At 40.1% G+C, this 21555-nt stretch overlaps 1 protein-coding gene across 1 annotated transcript; it reads left to right on the plus strand.

Annotated features, from left to right (window-relative positions):
* Positions 1 to 13302: 13302 nt before the first annotated feature.
* LOC115101782 (tiggy-winkle hedgehog protein-like) lies at positions 13303 to 16667 on the plus strand. The gene is made up of 3 exons (XM_029621250.1): positions 13303 to 13869; positions 15087 to 15348; positions 15724 to 16667. The coding sequence occupies exons 1-3, from the start codon at positions 13561 to 13563 to the stop codon at positions 16398 to 16400; spliced, it is 1248 nt and encodes a 415-aa protein (XP_029477110.1). The 5' UTR covers positions 13303 to 13560; the 3' UTR covers positions 16401 to 16667.
* The last annotated feature ends 4888 nt before the right edge of the window (positions 16668 to 21555 follow it).

The following is a 21555-nucleotide window of genomic DNA, read 5'->3' on the forward strand; positions in this document are numbered from 1 at the left end:
AGTCAGCTTGCAGGCGCCTGGCCCACCACAAGGAGTTGCTAGAGCATGATGGGACAAGGTAATCCCGGCCGGCCAAAACTTCCCCTAACCCGGACAACGCTGGGCCAATTGTGCGCCGCGTCATGGGTCTCCCGGTCACGGCTGGCTGTGACACAGCCTGGGATAAAACCTGGGTCTGTAGTGACCCCTCAAGCACTGCAAGCACGGATACCAGACTTAGATGAGTGGTAACTCAATTCTAGTATGTTGTCTATAGAATCTGACTTTTGTAGAACATCCCGCCTGTATTGTAGTTTCATGCATTCACACAGTCTTGATTTACAGCGGGGCAAAAAAGTATTTAGTCAGCCACCAATTGTGCAAGTTCTCCCACTTAAAAAGATGAGGGAGGCCTGTAATTTTCATCATAGGTACACTTCAACTATGACAGACAAAATGGAGAAAAAAAATCCAGAAAATCACATTGTAGGATTTCTAAGGAATTTATTTGCAAATTATGGTGGAAAATAAGTATTTATCAAAAGGACGCTGGAAATACATCTAAAATACCAGTTAGGTTCATTTTAGGTTCTGAATGAAAGGTGAAAATACATATTTTCGGGAAGTTGAAAACATGTATTTTCCAGACGTTGAATTTAGATTAATTATTGGTTTTGAATTAAAGAAAATGTGTATTTTCCGATCTTTGAAAAGACGTTTCCATACGTAGAATTTCTTTTTACAGATGCTGAAATCAGAGTAATCTTCAGTTCTGAATGAAACAGATGTTGAAAATACATCTTCTTTGGTCATGGATTCTATGGCCAAATTTAAATTGCATATACAGTGCATTCAGAAAGTATTCAGGTCCCTTAACTTTTTCCCCCTCAAAATATCCCATAATGACAAAGCAAAAACAGGTTTTTAGAAATGTTTGCAAATGTATGAAAAAATTAAAAATGAAATATCACATTTTTACATCAAGTCTTCTTGAGTCAGGTTCAAGTCCTGGCTCTGGCTGAGACTTGTTCCGAAGCCACTCCTGCGTTGTCTTGGCTGTGTGCTTAGGGTTGTTGTCCTGTTGGAAGGATATTCTTCGCCCCAGTCTCTCTGTACTTTGCCCCGTTCATCTTTCCCTCGATCCTGCCTAGTCTCCCAGTCCCTGCCTCTGAAAAACATCCCCACAGCATGATGCTGCCACCACCGTGCTTCACCGTAGGGATGGTGCCAAGTTTCCTCCAGATGTGACGCTTGGCATTCAGGACAAAGAGTTCAATCTTGGTTTCATCAGACCAGAGAATCGTGTTTCTCATGGTCAGAGTCCTTTAGGTGCCTTTTGGCAAACTCCAAGCAGGCTGGCATGTGCCTTTACTGAGGAGTGGCTTCCATCTGGACACTCCACCATAACGGCATGATTGGTGGAGTGCTGCAGAGATGGTTGTCTTTCTGGAATGTTCTCCCATCTCCACAGAGGAACTCTGGAGCTCTGTCAGAGTGACCATTGGGTTCTTGGTCACCTCCCTGACCAAGGTCCTTCTCCCCCAGCTGCTCAGTTTGGCCAGGCAGCCAACTCTAGGAAGAGTCTTCGGTGGTTCCAAACTTCTTCCATTTAGGAATGATGAAGGCCACTGTGTTCTCGGGGCGCTTCAATGCTGGAGACATTTTTTAGTGCCCTTCCCCAGATCTGTGCCTCGACACAATCTTGTTTCGGAGCTCTATGGACAATTCTTTCAACCTCATTTCTTGGTTTTTGCTCTGGCATGCGCTGTCAACTGTGGGACCTTATATAGACAGGTGTGTGCCTTTCCAAATCATGTCCAATCAATTGAATTTACCACAGGTGGACTCCAATGAAGTTGTAGAAACATCTCAAAGATGATCAATGAAACAGGATGCACCTGAGCATAATTTCGAGTCACATAGCAAAGGGTCTGAATACTAAGGTATAAGTATCTGTTTTTTATATTTAATACATTTTCTAAAAATGTCTAAAAAAAACGTTTTTGCTTTTTATTATGGGGTATTGTGTTTAGATACACTAATATTGATTTTCAAAAATGTTAAAGGATTTAACGTTAACATTTTGGGAAATGTCAAGGGGCCTGAACACTTTCCGAATGCAACGTATACACTGAATGTAGAAAAAATTATGAACTAGAGCTCTTTCCATGACATAGACTGACCAGGTGAAAGATGTGCTCCCTTATTGAGGTCACTTGTTAAATCCACTTCAATCAGTGCATGGATTTTTAAGCCTTGAGACATGGATTGTGTATGTGTGCCATTCAGAGGGTGAATGGGCAAGACAACATATTTAAGTGCCTTTGAACGGGGTATGGTAGTAGGTGCCAGGCGCAATGGTTTGTGTCAAGAACTGCAACGCTGTTGGGTATTTTATGCTTATGCTCAACAGTATCCCGTGTGTATCATGAATGGTCCACCACCCAAATGACATCCAACTTGACACAACTGTGGGAAGCATTGGAGTCAACATGGGCCAGTATCCCTGTGGAACACTTGACACCTTGTAGAGTCAATATCCCTACCAATTGAGGCTGTTCTGTGAGCAAAAGGTGGGTGCAACTCAATATAAGCAGGGTGTTCTGAATGTTTTGTACACTCAGTGTATTCTCAATTAAATAAACATCATATAACAAATTATTTTTCAATCCATTTAATGTAGGAAACAGGAGCCGAAGATTGCAACATATATTATGTATTATTGCTTCCATCTGTCACATGCACTTATGTTTTGTTATTATTAATACAAAAAATAAAATAAATTACAGCTTTAAAACTGTCAGTGATGATTTTCAAAGTAGTCCAACCTCCAGAATAAACCAACAGAGCACTTCAACAACAATCACATTCTCAGTATCGGTTACATAAATATGTTTTCCTTGCTATGACTGTGATATGTTGTTATTTATCTACCTTAGTTGACTGTAAGTCGCTCTGGTCAAGAGTGTCTGCTGTATGACCAAAATGTAAATGGATATTATTCTAACGAGCTCCACCCCCAAACAAGTACACATTTGGTCTTCCCGGACCTGACCAAATCTGAACAAATAATAGGCGTATAGGCAATGTTTCAGAAGCTTGAACAGCACAGTACAGTACCGTACGGCTCAGTACAGTAGAGTACAGTATGGTACAGGGCAGTAGTTTTATTCAGCAAAGTAGGGTACAGTAGAGTTTGATTCAATAAAGTACAGTACAACTTCATTCAGTAGAGTGCAGTACGGTAGAGTACAGCAGAGTACAATAGAGTAGTTTAATTCAGTAGAGTACAGTTTAGTTCAGTAGAGTTGAGTACATTATAGTAAAGTAGGGTGCAATACAGTACATTATACTGTACTATACTCTACTGTGCCCTTCTGTGCTGAACTATACTTTGCTCTACTGTATTGTACTGTACTTTACTGTAATACAGAAGCTCCCAAAATGTTTCACTCAGGCATTGGGGAACATACAGTACCAGTCAAAAGTTTGTACACACCTACTCATTCCAGGGTTTTTCTTATTTTTTAAATATTTTTTTATATACATTGTAGAATAATAGTGATGACATCAAAACTCTGAAATAACACATATGGAATCATGTAGCAACCAAAAAAAGTGTTAAACAAATCAAAATATGTTTAAAATGTTTGATTCTTCAAAGTAGCCACCCTTTGCCCTGATGACAGCTTTGCACACTCTGTCTATACAAATATGATTCAACTGACGCGTTATTGGTAGAACTTATCGATTTTAACACTGGTTGGTGATGTCGACGTGAAAGGTTATGAGGTTCATATGCTGATCCATTGAATGGTGGCTGGGAAAAAGATTATGAAATAGAAATTAATCTCATTTGTGGCAAGAATTAGCACAAATTCCTCTGCACATTTCCCATAAAATCCTCTTTTGCTAGTCGTTCAGTGCAGAGTTGCAGATACTCCGTGTTGTTCTCTCTAATGGGCCATTTAAAGGGCCCTAAAGTCACGCTGATGAGAAAGTGGTTTTGACCGAAACAGGATAACATATTTTATCTGAATGTTTGTAAAATGGCGGCGTTGTTTTTTTCTCGTAATATCATTGCCTAGTAGTTGCTTGCATTGGAAAGAGGATTAGAATAATTTCATACTCTAGCTCCATGTTAGAAAACTCTACATAAACACAATTTCAGCCACATTTCTAGTGATATCCAATTTCCAACAGTTAACTCAAATGTTTCCTTAATGTTAGATTGATTACTTATTTAGTGTAGACACTATGTGGTTATCACATTTACCAGTAAGTTGTTAAAGATTTTTCTAAATGCAAGTACATTGCTTACCCAACAAACCCTGTTGTGGATTTGCAAAATGATTGCCTTAATTAGCATGCAACTGTTGCAAAAGGCTTGTCAAGAACATTCTGGAACCTATGGTGACCTTTTCTCCCCTTCAGCACTAGAGAATGTGTCCGACTTAACTAGATATCTACTGTAAAGCGAAAGGAAAATGTCCCCATGAATGAGCTTTGTGTGGAGGATTTATTATAACAATCTTCACTTTCCTCCTATTTCTTTTCTTCTTAAAAGACAAGGACCCGAGCATAATACATCACTTGTTAAAAAGAACCGCATACATGAGGCTAGCACAATACGTTTCTAATACAATACATCTACAATTACGTCATGGAAGGGCCATGACCACAGGTGTCAGTCAGAAAGGAGAAATGGTTTGCTGAAGGGTTTTTTCTGTCTAAATTGTTTTACTTTGGTGGAAGTGTTATATTTCTTCACACTGTTCTGGCTCCTGCTCTAGAACATGAGACAAGACTCAACAGAGGAATAAGGTGTGGAATACTTGATATACTATAGCTGAGCAAAAATCCTGTGGTTGTGAGTTTTGGGTGTGTGAGTATGAGGAACTTGTGTCAACATTGGCACATTTTAATAGGTTGCTCATCATTATGGTTATTGTCAAGCTTAGTAGGGCCTTTTTTCAATGATTTTGTATACTTATGGATGAGGTAGGTCTAAGTGGTGATAAGTCTGAACAATTTATAGTTTGATATTGACAGTGATAAGCAATGCACTTTATGCAAAAACAAATATCAAACACTGAACACATTTCATACATTCGTATAGGCCAAATGAACATACACTTTTCTCTTTACTGTATCTGTGGTTCAGGTGGGAGGCATCTTTCAGAGGAAGGTTAATCTTCACAGTTAATCTTCATTATTCGTGGCTTTATTGATTATGTCTATCCTGCCCACCTCACAATGGTCTTTTCCTTCACCTTGTGGAATTGCCAGCCACTTTTCTTCCCGGCAAAGAGTGGTTGCTATAGCAATAGACTGTTCCATCTAACCACAGATCCAAGTTTTGATTGATGAAAATAGTACCTCAGTGTCTCCTCTCTTAACTGCAGTTGGCTTGGACGAATGGTTCTGAAGATTCACTTGCTCGTAAAAGGACAATATGAGGATGAAATGAGAAAGGAATAGCTGGAGAGGGTATAGAAGCAGCTGACCTGCATCCAGAATACCTAAGGACTACTGACTTGCCTAGTTAAATAAAATTGAGACATCAGTTGTAAGGATCTCTTTACAAATAACACTGTACAAAGCAATGTCCAAAATGACCCTACCTGTAAGTGAATAATGCCTAAAAAACAAGCAGAATGGTGTCACTCAGAGGTTACCATTCATTCGGAACAATATTATTATCCTGCTAAGTAATGAGATTGTGAAATAAAGGACACCATGGGCCACCCCAGACATCACATCAGACCCATGTTGCGTCCCAAATGGAACCCTATTCATTTTATAGTGCTCCACTATGGAATAGGGTGCCATTTAGGACCCCAGAACAGAACAGATGTAGACTGACCTCTGGAAAGACTATTCTCTCATGTTGTTCCACTAATTGAAAAGAACGCCTGGGATTTCCAGTTGACACAAATGACTCTAAGCCTCTTTATTGCCTAGGAAAAAGACTCAACATGTTTGCAACAGCTTAACCTTTCTGTCTCCCTATGGGTAATTTAGCACTTAAGTGCAAATTAGAGACAATAGTCAACTATTTATGGAGAAATGGTTGATTAGATGTTTGAGGCTGGAGATGCTAGTGTCAATCTATTAATGCAGAATAATGTATTGCGGTTATTGAGGATATTCAAACACTTGCACCTTCATTTGGATACAGGATTATGGTAAGTGAAGGAAGGAAAAAAACAACATGGAAACAGCTTAACATTTTTGACCTGCTAATAAGGGTTACGGACACTGTGGAATTCTACCATTTACTAAAATAAAACATAAAGTAGTTTCAAAACATAATTAGATGATTTCTGATGAATTACCATGGAATTTCAAGGATAGGCCTATTTTTTGAATTTCACAGTTTGTTGTGGCTGTTGGACATCATTGTTCTGTGTGTGGTGCTACATGGCGCGCATTCATTCTGTTAAACTGGAGGTGCTCATTTTCATCCTGGTCCATGATGGATACATGTGACCAGCAGCAATGGAAAGGAACACTGCATACACAGATATGTCACTTTTGTAAATCTACAACTGGGTTTGTTGGATAAGCAGTGCACTGTTCACAGGACTGGACGATTATATAGTAGTTCCATTTGGGTTGTAGTCTGTTCCTAAATTGTATTTTCACCCAGTTGGAGCTGCTTTGTACGAGGCCAGTTATGGAGCCCACATCTAAGTGAGTCTGTGTATGTCTCTTCTGCCAACAAACCAACTACAGTACAGACAAACCTACTGTAGTAGACCTACGGTATGCCAGTCACAGTTTTTCATATTACATTTTTTTCTAGACATTAGGCAGGCCCATGGTCACATTGAAAATATAATCCAATCTTTAGAGCAATATGCATATGGGGATTATAGACAGTATTGCCTTATGTTTGTAGTATTCTGTTTTGTTGTATGAAGCTAAACTTAATTGGTAGGTTGAAAGAATACCGTGTCCTGAGGTACCCTGGGACTTGAGGTGAAGTCTGGTTTTGCAGCAAACAGCCTTTAAATCACACACTTACTCAAGAAATGTTCAATCTGCAAATTGGCCTCTCTCTTTTATTTATTTATCCGTCTTTAATCGAGAGTAGTATCCTGTCTGAGCATTGGGGGTGATGTCATTTGTTTCTTAAGAGTGCCAGTGGTGAAGAGTATGGCTTACCTCATGCTAAAAGACTAATTCAAGGTAGACATGGTAGGTTTTTGAGCTCGAATGACCAAGAAATCTGTCTGTGTAAGTCTGGTGTCATGGTATACGGGAAAGGTTTCCAACCATTCTATTAACTTCATAGGCACAATCCAACCTAGAACACTTGAGATCCTTACACTCAATTCTTACATTTATTTTCTTCGACCTTTGTCCCATGTGTTTTTATGTTCCACCACCAGTACACTAAAGAGAGTGTCCTCATTTGAAAATGTTACGGATTGAGTATTTGAGTCCTTCTAAGACTCTTAACATAGTTTGAGGATTAGGATCAATGTTGTTTTTAATCGGAACATTTTAACAATTCATTCCTGAATTCCGCCTCTTAATGACTCAAATGATGTCCTTTACAAATGAATAAAACATAAACACCATATAATTGAGAGATGGCCTACTGAGATATTACAGCTTGTTATATACTGCGTGTTTCGATAATGCAGAGCGTCTCTGCTATTGGATATTTTTTTCCTATTAATAAACGTACCTAGGCCATATGGTTTAAAAAAATCACAACATGCACCTAAAATGAACCTTACTAATAGCAATGTTGGGCGATTTGGCAAGTCATAGTCAGTCAATAAATAGTATAATAATACTCGTAGGAAAATTTTACATCTTTAGCTCAAAATCTGTGGGTAACTATGCGATTAGAAAGGTTAAAAAAATGTAAAACATCACAGCACAATTGAAAAATATATGGCACATAGAAACCAATCGAGGGTGATCTATGGTGATAGGTGGGCTGAGAGTGGCTGAGGGGTGGGATTAAAGAGCTTATTTTTGGTAATGTATTATTGTTATGTGACTGCTTAATATAAAAGTACCATGTACAGTTGAAGTCAGAAGTTTACATACGCTCCACAAATTTCTTGTCAACAAACTATAGTTTTGGCAAGTCGGTTAGGACATCTACCTTGTGCATGACACAGTAATTTTTCCAACAATTGTTTACAGACAGATTATTTTACTTATAATTCACTGTATCACAATTCCAGTGGGTCAGAAGTTTACATACACTAAGTTGGCTGTGCCTTTGAACAGCTTGGAAAATTCCAGAAAATAAGCTTCTGAAGCTTTAGAAGCTTCTGATAGGCTAATTGACATCATTTGAGTCAATTGGAGGTGTACTTGTGGATGTATTTCAAGGCCTACCATCAAACTCAGTGCCTTGACATCATGGGAAAAGCAATAAGAAATCAGCCAAGACCTCAGAAAAAAAATTGTGGACCTCCACAAGTCTGGTTCATCCTTGGGAGCAATTTCAAAACGAAAGGTACCCTGTTCATCTGTACAAACAATAGTACGCAAGTATAAACACCATGGGATCACGCAGCCGTCATACCGTTCAGGAAGGAGATGCGTTCTGTCTGCTAGAGATGAATGTACTTTGGTGCGAAAAGTGCAAATCAATCCCAGAACAACAGCAAAAGACCTTGTGAAGAAGCTGGAGGAACCAGGTACAAAAGTATCTATATCCATAGTAAAACGAGTCCCATATCGACATAACCTGAAAGGCCACTCAGCAAGGAAGAAGCCACTGCTCCAAAACCGCCATAAAAAAGCCAGACGATGGTTTGCAACTGCACATGGGGACGAAGATCGTACTTTTTAGAGAAATGTCCTCTGGTCTGGTAAAACAAAAATAGAACTGTTAGGCCAAACAAAATGACTTTCATTATGTTTGGAGGAAAAAAGTGGAAGGCTTGCAAGCCGAAGAACTCCATCCCAACCGTGAAGCATAGGGGTGGCAGCATCATGTTGTGGGGGTGCTTTGCTGCAGGAGGGACTGGAGCACTTCACAAAATTGATGGTATCATGATGATGGAAAATTCTGTGGATATATTGAAGCAACATCTCAAGATATCCGTCAGGAAGTTAAAGCTTGGTCGCAAATGGGTCTTCCAAATTGACAATGACCCCAAGCATACTTCCAAAGTTGTGGCAAAATGGCTTAAGGACAACAAAGTCCAGGTATTGGAGTCGCCATCACAAAGCCCCAACCTCAATCCTATAGAAAATTTGTGGGCAGAACTGAAAAAGCGTGTGCGAGCAAGGAGGCCTACAAACCTGACTCAGTTACATCAGCTCTGTCAGGAGGAATGGGCCAAAATTTACCCAACTTATTGTGGGAAGCTTGTGGAAGGCGACCTGAAACGTTTGACCCAAGTTAAACCATTTAAAAGCAATGCTACCAAATACTAAATGAGTGTATGTAAATTTCTGACCCACTGGGAATGTGATGAAAGAAATAAAAGCTGAAATAAATCATTCTCTCTACTATTATTCTGACATTTCACATTCTTAAAATAAAGTGACCCTAACTGACCTCAGAAAGGGAATTTTTAAATGTCAGGAATTGTGAAAAACTGAGTTTAAATGTATTTGGCTAAGGTGTATGTAAACTTCCTACTTCATCTGTATGTAAAATGAATGTCGATGAAGCAAAAAAGCTATAAAAAAACAAAGATATTTGTCCTCTGAAGAGGGGTTAATAATTATATATATTTTTATTTTAAAAAAGAACATATGTAGGCCTACCTGTCAGTGTTTCCACAGCATTAATTTTGCTATGGTGCTGCAACACAAAAAAAATCATTGCCCCATACACTAGTATGTGGACACCCCTTCAAATTAGTGGATTTGGCTATTTCAGCCACACCCGCTGCTGTCAGGTGTATGAAATTGTGCCATGCAATCTCCATAGACAAACATTGGAAGTAGAATGGCTCATACTGAAGAGCAAAGTGACTTTCAACGTGGCACCGTCATAGGATGCCACCTTCCCAACAAGTCAGTTCATCAAATTTCTGCCCTGTTAGAGCTGCCTCGGTGTGCTGAAGCGTGTAGCGCGTAAAATTGTTTGTCCTTGGTTGCAACAGTCACTACCGAGTTCCAAACTGCCTTTAGAAGCAACACTAGCACAAGAACAGCTCGTCGGGAGCCTCGTGAAATAGGTTTCCATGGCCGAGCTGCTGCACGCAAGCCTAAGATCACCATGCGCAATACCAAGCTTCAGCTGGAATGGTGTAAAGTTCGCCACCATTGGACTCTGGAGCAGTGGAATTGCATTCACCATCTGGCAGTCCGACAGATGAATCTGGGTTTGGCACATGCCAGGAGAACACTAGCTCCCTTAATGCATAGTGCCAACTGTAAAGTTTGGTGGAGGATTGGTGGAGGAGGAATAATGCTCTGGAGCTGATTTTCATGGTTCGGGCTCGGCCCCTTTGTTCCAGTGAAGGGAAATCTTAATACTACAGCATACATTCTAGACGATTCTGTGCTTCCAACTTTGTAGCAACAGTTTAGAGAAGGCCCTTTCCTGTTTCAGCATGACAATGCCCCTGTGCACAAAGAGATGACCATATAGAAATGGTTTGTCGAGATCAGTGTGGAAGATCTTGACTGGCCTGCACAGAGCCCTGACCTCAACCCCTTCGAACATCTTTGGGATGAATTGGAACGCTGATTGCGAGCCAGGCCTAATCACCCAACATCAGTGCCCGACCTCACTAATGTTCTTGTGGCTGAATGGAAGCAAGTCGCCACAGCAATGTTCGAACATCTAGTGGAAAGCCTTCCCAGAAGAGTGGAGGCTGTTATAGCAGCAAAGGTGGGACCAACTTGATAATAATGCCCATGAGTTTGGAATGAGATGTTCGACGAGCAGGTGTCCACATACTTTATGGCCATGTAGTGTATTTCTACAAACATACTTTCGATAATCTGTCCACCTGCAACATCGTTCTAAAGGTTATTTAGCTTTTTGGAACGTTGTCATTCCTCCTCAGACCTCACCCAGTCAAGTCTCACTCCTCCTCCTTAACCGTAGCTTTTTATGCTAATCTCATGCTATTCTACACATTTTGCCATGAGGCTGAGAGAAAGTGTCGCAGTTTTAAAGCAGTTTTCTACTGTTAAAACAGTTTTTTTTACTTTAATTCTAAACATTTTGATATTGTAACTTCTATCCCTGTCCCTCGCCCCTCTGAACACATCGACAACAGTCATCCTCGAAACATCATTACCGATCGCTCCAGAAAAGCCGCGGCCCTTGGAAAGCCAAGGAAACAACTACTTCAAGGTCTCAGAGCGAGTGACATTCCCGATTGAAACGCTACTAGTGTGCACCGCTAACAGCTATCTCAGGGATGGGCAACTTAATAGACTCGATCCTTTCAATCCATCCGTATATGACGTGAGACACATTTGACAGAAGTACCGAAAGTAACAAAAATTCTAGTATCGAATCGTTTTTTATGTTCGAAAAACGAAAAAGTACCGAAGTTTCGGCATACCATGCAATACTATTTGAGAGAAGATTTAGCAATTTTACAACACATTTCATGCAATTCTACTAATTTTGCCATGGGGCGGAGAGGAAAATTTGCTGTTTTACCACAATTCTACACATTTTGCCATAGGGTGGAGAGAATTGTTTGCAGTTTTTAATATATCTGAGTGAGACTGACTAACAAAATCAATGGGGGCCCCTCCGGCCTGTAATTCCACCATGATAACAAGTTTAGATGGCTAGACCTCTTTAAGGAATACCTAGGATAGGATAAAGTAATCCCTCTCACCCCCCCTCCCCCTGAAAAGATTTAGATGCACTACTGTTCCACTGGAGGTCATAAGGTGAATGCACCAATTTGTAAGTCGCTCTGGATAAGAGCGTCTGCTAAATGACTTAAATGTAAATGTAATGTAAATGGATGCTAAACTAACTTAGCAATTTAAAAAATGTTAGCTGACATGGGCTAATTGAGTGACTATCAGTAACTGGCATAACAAGATTAAAACTACTGATGCACAACCAAATTTCAAATTGCACCTTGTGTAGTCTACTATTCTAACTCACAACAGTAAGTTGAGACCACGCCTAAGTTCCTAAAAATAATAATAATTGAAAAACAACACACTTTTTTGGGGGGTGGGTATTGATCCGAGGGCCTTCCAAATGCGGGTCGCATGGGCCACAAGTTCCCTATCCCCGAGCTAGCCATTTCACACCGGTTGCCCTATGGATTAGTTCATACGTCATTCTACAAAAATGTATCTGTGCCCAGTGGGATGTGTTCATGACTTTAGTACAACATGTGGTTAAGCAAGGTGAATACATATTAATGCCAGAGTAGTACAGGTAGCAGTGCCTCCTCTAGAAAACAGATTTTGTACTAAAGTCACAAATACTACAAATACTTATGTCATGCAATAACATACACATTTATTTCTTAAAAATCATACAATGTGATTTTCTGGATTTTTGTTTTAGATTCCGTCTCTCACAGTTGAAGTGTACCTATGATAAAAAATGACAGACCTCTACATGTTTGTAAGTAGGAAAACCTGCAACATTGGCAGTGTATCAAATACTTGTTCTCCCCACTGTACACAGAAATCCCATTCACTTGTTTTGCTGTCACACTGGAATTAGTAGCCATTGTTGGTGTAAGAGCAGTTGCTGATCCATAAAGTTCAGCTGGCCCTACAGATGCTTGCCATTGGAAGACTGGTGGTGATAGGCACAGAAGTCCAGAGGCAGAGGGAGATTGCAATAAACTCCCCTACATGTTAATCCCCATTGAGGGACATTCCGTTTGCTTCCCAAATTGCACCCTATTTCTTATACAATTCACTACTTTTGACGACTGTGTCCCTCACTTCACATGCTCCTTAGTTAATGTATTCTGACCTGCATATGCTCTCTGTGCAACTAACCTGCATCGAAATGACTATGCAGACCATAGTGGCAGATTTAAATGTAGGCATAAGAGGCAATTGCCCCAGGCATCACATCATCAACGGGATTCGTGAGCCGGCATTATAATAAAAAAAAATACGAGCCTCCCACCTCCCAATAATTTCTTTCAATATGAATATAATTCAAGTGTATCTCATAATAATACAAAAAAAGTGTCATTAATCAGGAATGAATGTTAAGTGGCCTATTGACACTGTCAACCCTGCTATTTGAATAGCATGGAGCAAAAATCGGGTTGTCAAGTGGAGCCAATCAGGTTCTTTACTTCACATACATTGACGAGCTATCAAATATAGAGCACTAGAGCAGAATGAAGCCAACTCATTCACGCGTCTGGACCGGAGTCTGGGCTACGGCTATCCATTGTCGAACAGCGATTTCTGAAGCAGCAGCAGCACAGCTACAATGTGCTCTGGGCGCAGCGACATACAACATAACTGTCATTACGGCACCTGCTTCAGTAGAGGGTCGTTTGACATCCTCCTTCTAGAGTAGAGAGAAAGAAACGAGGAAACTGATACAGGGTAGAGAGTGAGATACTCCGAGATAAGCGAGAGGACATAGTCAGCCTACACCACAGGAACCTAAAGACAATTAATCCAATGGACATGATGCTGATGTCGATAAGACTTGCGCTTGTGGGCTTCATCTGCCTGTCTTTAGTATCCGCTGGCTTCGCCTGTGGTCCAGGTAGGGGATATGGAAAAAGAAGACATCCGAAAAAACTGAAGCCTTTGGTTTACAAGCAGTTCATTCCCAACGTGGCAGAGAAGACCCTTGGGGCCAGTGGCAAATACGAAGGGAAGATCACAAGGAACTCTGAAAGATTTAAAGACCTGACACCAAACTACAATCCTGACATTATTTTCAAAGATGAGGAAAACACTAATGCTGACAGACTTATGACACAGGTGGGGATAGTAAGACGTATAGTGAGACATTGAGTAAGCGCGTGGAGATGCATCTTGTGAGTCCTGGGTGATCATTTGGCACGAGAATAATGAATGACAGCTCAGTTTGAAGTGACAGTTGTTAAACATCGACGAATGACATTTATGGTTACTATGCAAACCTATGTAGGCTTTGATAGTTTGAAATGGCTTAAAATCGATCTATGCACCATATCGGACTATTTCTGTATATGGACAGTTCTACCCTTTATGTCTCCAGTTGGGCTTATCCGAGCATGAACATTAAGACGTCGTTATGGATGCCCCGTGCACGACTGCTACAACTCATTAAAGGGGTTGGTTCTAGACGGTTAATGTTAGGCTATGATACACTTGAACTATAGATTACCCCCCCCCCTTCCTCCCTCCCTCCCATCCCTCTCTCAGTCGTTCAGTAAGTCTATGATCTATCAATAACAAGTTATCCTTTCAGCTGGACCCATAACAATAGGCATTAACAATAGCCTACATCTCTGCCTCTGTTTATCTGTCTGTCTCTGTCTGTATATCGCTCTCATTCTTTCTTTCTTTCCCTCTCTCTCACTTACACACACGGACGCAGAAAGAGAGAGAGAGAGAGAGAGAGGATTCCTTCTGAATTTGACTCTGATATTTAAACTTAATTCTGATGTGTAGATGGGTCAACTGATTTTAGTTGATGTAATAGATGTAATTTGTCATTTTATCCTAAACAGTTGCGTTATGTATTGCCTGTGGATCTATGCTTAATTTGCATAGTTCGGAGGCAGGAGCCCAAGACCTATATAGACAACTTTTTCCTCTAATTATGACTTGGTAAAATCTGACTGAACAATAGCCTACTTTTTAGTACCACTCAGTTATCGATCGAAAGTGGCTTGGGATTTGTATGTTTTAATTTGACCGATGACAGCCGCAGGGTCTCTGAGGTGGTCAGTTGCATTTGATGCTCGTTCAAGCGTGCAATGAAAGTTATGCAACCTCTACATATATCTATGAGTCACACACATATGATAAGAATCATAAAAAAATAATGTAACATCGAAAAATGAATCAACAGATGCTTCTATATACGACTCTGTCTTCACCCGGTCTTGTACATGCTATAGACCGATATTGAGTGTGTGTGTGCGTGTGAGACCCTCCTGTTTAACCCCTTGTGTTTCCTGATATCTCAATTATCTTTCTCTCCTTTTCAGAGATGTAAGGACAAACTGAACTCTTTGGCTATTTCAGTCATGAATCAGTGGCCGGGAGTGAAGCTGCGCGTGACAGAAGGCTGGGACGAGGATGGACACCATTTCGAGGAATCTTTACACTATGAAGGAAGGGCTGTAGATATCACCACCTCTGACAGAGATAAAAACAAGTATGGAATGTTATCCAGGCTCGCAGTAGAGGCGGGTTTCGACTGGGTCAATTATGAATCCAAAGCCCATATTCATTGTTCTGTGAAAGCAGGTAAATAACAAATGAACAAATAATAATAATACTGTATGTACATTTGAAATGTTGTCCAAAAATGTCATTATTTCCACAACCGTTCATGAACTGTTTATTACATACGTGGTACGTAGCTATGCCAAGAAAACAATGTATTCGTTAAGTTGTGTGTTCGATAGGCCTATGTATGTGCCTTGTTGTTACAAAGTTATAAGACAATGCCTGTGACTCATGTTGCAGTGTAGCCGATCAACTGCTATGCCCCATTTGTTAGAGCAGTAGGTCTCATATTTGTCCAGGTCATTCGGTTTCCATTTATACATTTATATGGCAATAGTGACTTGGTCCAAATTCTGTATTATTTAATTATATGTATTCTCCGCTCTTCTCTAGAAAATTCAGTTGCTGCAAAATCGGGTGGCTGCTTCCCAGGATCCGCCTCAGTTCTTCTCGAGGATGGTCGGAGCAAGCTGGTAAAGGAACTGGAGGTGGGCGACAAAGTGTTAGCTGCAGATAAAGAAGGACATATTGTATCTAGCGATTTCCTTATGTTCATGGACCGAGATCCAGTAACAAGTCGAGAATTTTATGTTTTTGAAACGGAGAAGCCCAACAGAAAGTTAAGACTGACGCCGGCACACCTTGTCTTCGTCACAAATAACGTTACGGATGGCGATATGACTGCAGTGTTTGCCAGTAATGTAAAACCTGGGCAACAGGTGTTTGTCGTGGACGAGGCACTAGACCACCTAAAGGCAGTCACCGTGGAAAGGATTTACGTGGAAGAATACGAGGGATCTTATGCACCAGTGACTTCACAAGGAACCATCATAGTTGACCATGTTTTGGCGAGCTGTTACGCGGTAATCGAGGACCACAAATGGGCGCATTGGGCCTTTGCACCAGTCCGGTTGGGTCACGCGTTGATGTCTTTGACAGGTCTAGTCAAAGAGCGCGAGGAAATCCCTCAGAGAGATGGAATAGACTGGTACTCAGACATTCTATACCACATAGGGACATTGCTGCTGGACAGAAACTCCTTTCATCCCCTTGGAATGTCACAAAGTTGAGACCATTTCACAGACACAATGTTCTTAAAGATGGAAATACTTTTGGGCACTGGAGCCATACATGTATATTCTTATTTATTATCTGATGTATTCCTCCTATCATGAACCAGTCGAATTTATTCGTCTAGAATAGTGTGAAAAATCTGTGAAAAATGTATTTCTAAACATGTTTTTTTTCAATGATTGTTTAATGTTATGTGAACTGACTTATATTTTCATGGATGAACATGAAGCATTGCCTCAATAAATTATATTTGTGTACATGTAGCTTGTATGTTAGCCTGAACAAATACATTCTCACATTTCGTTTTCCAAAATCCACAATACATAGTTCAACAAGAGAAAAATGAGTTATCCTATGAAATAAGTGCCTTTGTCTGTAAATGCATAAATGCTCAAGCCTACTGAAAACGATTAGTCGAATTCAAGGAGTGCAATAAAACTTTGTAAATCGTTGGTATAATAGTCTACAGTAGGCTAATTTTGCCAAATACCTTTCAGATGAAGCATTGTTTCAAAATCAGTATTTCTATATGCATAGCTCAACTTGTGTCCCCTCGGAGTGATTTGGTACTATCAGAAATATTTATGTGCCTGCTGATTCTAAATCAATCCATGAAGCAACTGGAGCCTCTGGTGGCCACGAACCACCCATCATCTGATCTGATCAAAGCTACCACTTTGACCCTGCAAGAAAACACCTGCTCGATATAAGAGTAGGCCTACTGATATTATAATATTCTCAGTTATTTTATTGGTTCTTCAAAATGGCTCTCAAATTCGGAATGAATAAAGTGAATGAATGAGAGATTGCATCAGGGAGCCCATAGCCCAACCTAACAGGTTGACTCGATTTTCTTAAATTGGTCAGGTTACGAAGTCAAGAAAACCGCTGGCCTACAGTGCTAGACTTGGCTACAACGCCTAACCAGTCATGGTAATATTAGGATGCTCACAATAATACTGCTCCCTTTTGACACACTTGGCAGTTGGTCAAACAGATGTCATGTTAAGAACTGAATCACACAACTTAATCAATAATTGCTCAGTCTGTTATCATCAACCACAACCTCAACATGCTTTGCAAAAGACTAATGGCAGACATTTCCTTAAAGCTCCCATGTTGTATTTGTAAATTATCACTGTATGTCTAATACATCACTGTGTGTGTTTATTTCAGGAAAATAACTCGAAATATATATTTTTTATAATTTATTTCCCTGATCCTCGTGTGCGCGTCAATACAAATTTGAATATATTTACATACACAACCCTGATTGGCAGATAAGGATGACTAGATCCTACCCTGCTTACCCCTTCAAAGTAGAAGGATACATATGCAAATAAAAGATGAATGGTCATTGGTCAGAATAATCACATCAGAGTGTGATGTCATGATATGGGCCAAAAAACCCATCCCACCTGAACAGGTTGAAATTCCAGCCATTTTTTTCAAACAGCACTTAAACAAAAAAATATTTTCATAATTTTCACAAATTCAGTGTGGAAATATATATATATATATATATATATATATACATACATATATTAGAAAAAAAAGGAAAATCACGTTAACTGCACTGCCTCTCTTTAACCGACAGAAATCACACAAAAAAATCCAATAACTTTTAGTCACTATATTTGTCCATTTATAGAGTACAGCATTGTATTAGATGTTTGAGCAGAATATGACCTTAGACCGAGTAAAATGTTGGTATGCCCATAACTGAATCCCCTCTCTTCCAGAACTGTGTCATTTCCAGTGGTGTAAAGTACTTAAGTAAAAATACTTGAAAGTAAAACTTAAGTCGTTGTTGGGGGTATGTGTACTTTTATTCTGCCCTTGAGTTGCGTTCCCATGCAAAACTAGACAGATAGTTGTTAGTCTTCAATAAAACTCCCGTGACTTTTCTTGAATTAATATATTGAAAACGTTTATGTTGTGAAAATACAGAAAATAATATACTTTAGTATTGAATTCACACAGACATACTGTAGCTGTACATTATACATTTGAAGAAGTTGCATAAATACAAAGCACGTGCTAAGGTACCATGCATCTGGCATGATGCCAAACCACATAGCTAAATGTTACTCATATGGTAATTGGCTAACTCTCATTACTCTAATAATGTACAACCATCTATGTAGAATAACAAAGCATATTACACTAGAAACAGTAACAAAACTACAGTATTGTATATTTTACAATTTGTTTGCATGACGCACGAGCAAAGTAATACAGCTAACGACATACATGAAAGGCATTGCCATTTGTGTGAATAAATGCAACCAACATTGATATGTAAGCAACTCTTTCAATAACAAGATTATCATCATTAGCTAAATACTTGAATCGAACTTACAAACAAATATTTTCCAAGGCTGAAATAAAGCGTGACAAGAAATAACTACACTGAAAGAATTGACCGTAGTGTTGTTTTTAGCTTTGCGGAACAATTCTCTACTTCCTGTTTGCGTACAGTCTAAGTACCAGAAAACTCCACTAGGGGGCAAATAACACCATTGAACACAATGAAAATGCATTTTAACCATTATTTTATTACAATCTGTTACCTTCTAACAGGATGGCAGCACAACTTTACTTTGCTGTTTGTCTTTTTGACAACTTTTACTTCACTATGTTCCTAAAGAAAATAATGTATTTTTTACTACATACATTTTCCCTGACACCCAAAAGTACTTGTTACATTTTGACAGGAAAATTGTTAAATTCATGCACTTATAAAGAGAACTTCCCTGGTCATCCTTACTGCCTCTGATCTGGCAGACTCACAAAACACAAAGACTTTCATTTGTAAATTAAGGTCTGAGTGTTGGAGTGTGCCCCTGGCTTTCTGTAAATAGAAAATCTAATAAAAATTGTGCCATATGAGTTTGCTTAATAAGGAATTTGTAATTCCTTTAGATACTTTATTATATTTGAGCAATTCCATTTAATTTTGATACTTAAGTATATTTTAAACCAAATACTTTCAGACTTTTACTTAAGTAGTATTTTACTGGGTGACTTTCAATTTTACTTGAGTCATTTTCTGTTAATGTATCTTTACTTTAAGTATGACATTTGAGTACTTCTTCCACCACTGGTCATTTTTCACATTACTTTTTTTCTGTTCAGAATGTGAACCAGCAGTATTTTCTGTTCCCTTCAGTACTATGCAGCATTGCCCACAAGGTGGTGCTATGCACTAAACATAAAATCGTCCAGGGAGCATTTCTGTTGTGGGTGTAATGGGGGTGTTGGGCCATTGTCACTGAAAAATAAATAGGCCAATCCCATGAAAAGCAAACACTATATAAAATACCCCCAGGAGCTACATGTTTTCACCACCTGTCCAACTGCTCTAGGAGCCATTCTATCTTTGAGAAGTTTATGGCCAACCAGTAATAATGTGAAGTCTGTTGTGGCATGAAAGAAGGCCCCGTTGGCTCCTGTAGAGGTAACTACCTATGAAACTCCACTAGCACAAGATGAGAGCAATTCAGGACGCTTTCACATAGAATTGTCTTTCCAGACGTAGATCTGAATTGAAGATATAGAAGACAAGTAACATCACTGCATATAACAATTCAAATCAAATTTTACTTTTCACATGCGTTGAATCCAACAGGTGTAGTAGACCTTACCGTAAAATGCAGGGGTACAGGTTAGGTGAGGTAATTGATGTAATATGTACATGTAGGTAGGAGTAAAGTGACTATGCATAGACAATAGATAGTAAACAGCGAGTAGCAGCAGTGTAAAAAAACAGGGGGGTGTAGCCATTTGATTAGCTGTTCAGCAGTTTTGTGGCTTGGGGGTAGAAGTTGTTAAGAAGCCTTTTGGACCTAGACTTGGCACTCCGGTACCGCTTGCCGTAGCAGAGAGAACAGTCTATGACTAGGGTGGCTGAAGTATTTGGCCATTTTTAGGGCCTTCCTCTGACACCACTTGGTATAGAAGTCCTGGATGGCAGGAAGCTTGGCCCCAATAATGTACTGTGCCGTACGCATTACTCCTTGTGATGCCTTGAGGCCGGAGGCCGAGCATTTGCCATACCAGGCGGTGATGCAACCAGTCATGCTCTCGATAGTGCAGCTGTAGAACTGTTCGAGAATCTGAGGACCCAAGCCAAATCTTTTCAGTCTCCTGAGGGGGAATAGGCATTGTCGTGCCCTCTTCACGAATGTCTTGGTGTGTTTGGACCATGATAGTTTGTTGGTGATGTGGACACCAAGGAACTTGAAGCTCTCAACCTGCTCAACTACAGCCCCGCTGATGAGAATGGGGGTGTGCTTGGCCCTCCTTTTCATGTGGTCCACGATCATCTCCTTTGTCTTGATCACATTGAGGGAGAGGCTGTTGTCCTGGCAACACACTTCCAGGTCTCTGACCTCCTCCCTATAGGCTGTCTCATCGTTGTCTGTGATCAGGCCTACAGTACTACCATTGTGTTGTTGGCAGACTTAATGATGGTGTTGGAATCGTGCTTGGCCATGCAGTCATGGCTGAACAGGGAGTAGAGGAGGGGACTAAGCACGCACCCCTGAGGGGCCCCCATGTTGAGGATCAGCGTGGCAGATGTGTTGATGCCTACCCTTACCACCTGGGGGTGGCCCGTCAGGAAGTCCATGATCCAGTTGCAGAGGGAGGTGTTTAGTCCCAAGGTCCTTAGCTTAGTGATGACCTTTGAGGGCACTATGGTGTTGAACGCTGAGCTGTAGTCAATGAAGAGCATTATCACGTACAGTAGAGATTGCATCATATGTGGATCTGTTGGGGCGGTATGCAAATTGGAGTGGTCTAGGGTTTCTGGGATGATGGTGTTGCTGTGAGCCATGACCAGCCTTTCATAGCACTTCATGGCTACAAATGGGAGTACTACGGGTCGGTAGTCATTTAAGCATGTTACCTCGGTGTTCTTGCTTGAACCACACACAAAAAAGAACCATATGCTCTCTCCTCTCACCTGTGCTAACATATCCTGTTCACCTCCCACTGAGCACCAACTGGTTGAATCAACATTGTTTCAATGTAATTTTCAACATATTGTGGTGTGGAATCTAAATACAAAATATATTGGATTTGAAAAAAGTCATCAATGTACAAAAACTGTTTAGGCAGTTTTTATGAGAGTGAAATGTCAAAAAC

Source organism: Oncorhynchus nerka, linkage group LG20, assembly GCF_034236695.1.
Source record: "Oncorhynchus nerka isolate Pitt River linkage group LG20, Oner_Uvic_2.0, whole genome shotgun sequence".
NCBI lineage: Eukaryota > Metazoa > Chordata > Actinopteri > Salmoniformes > Salmonidae > Oncorhynchus > Oncorhynchus nerka.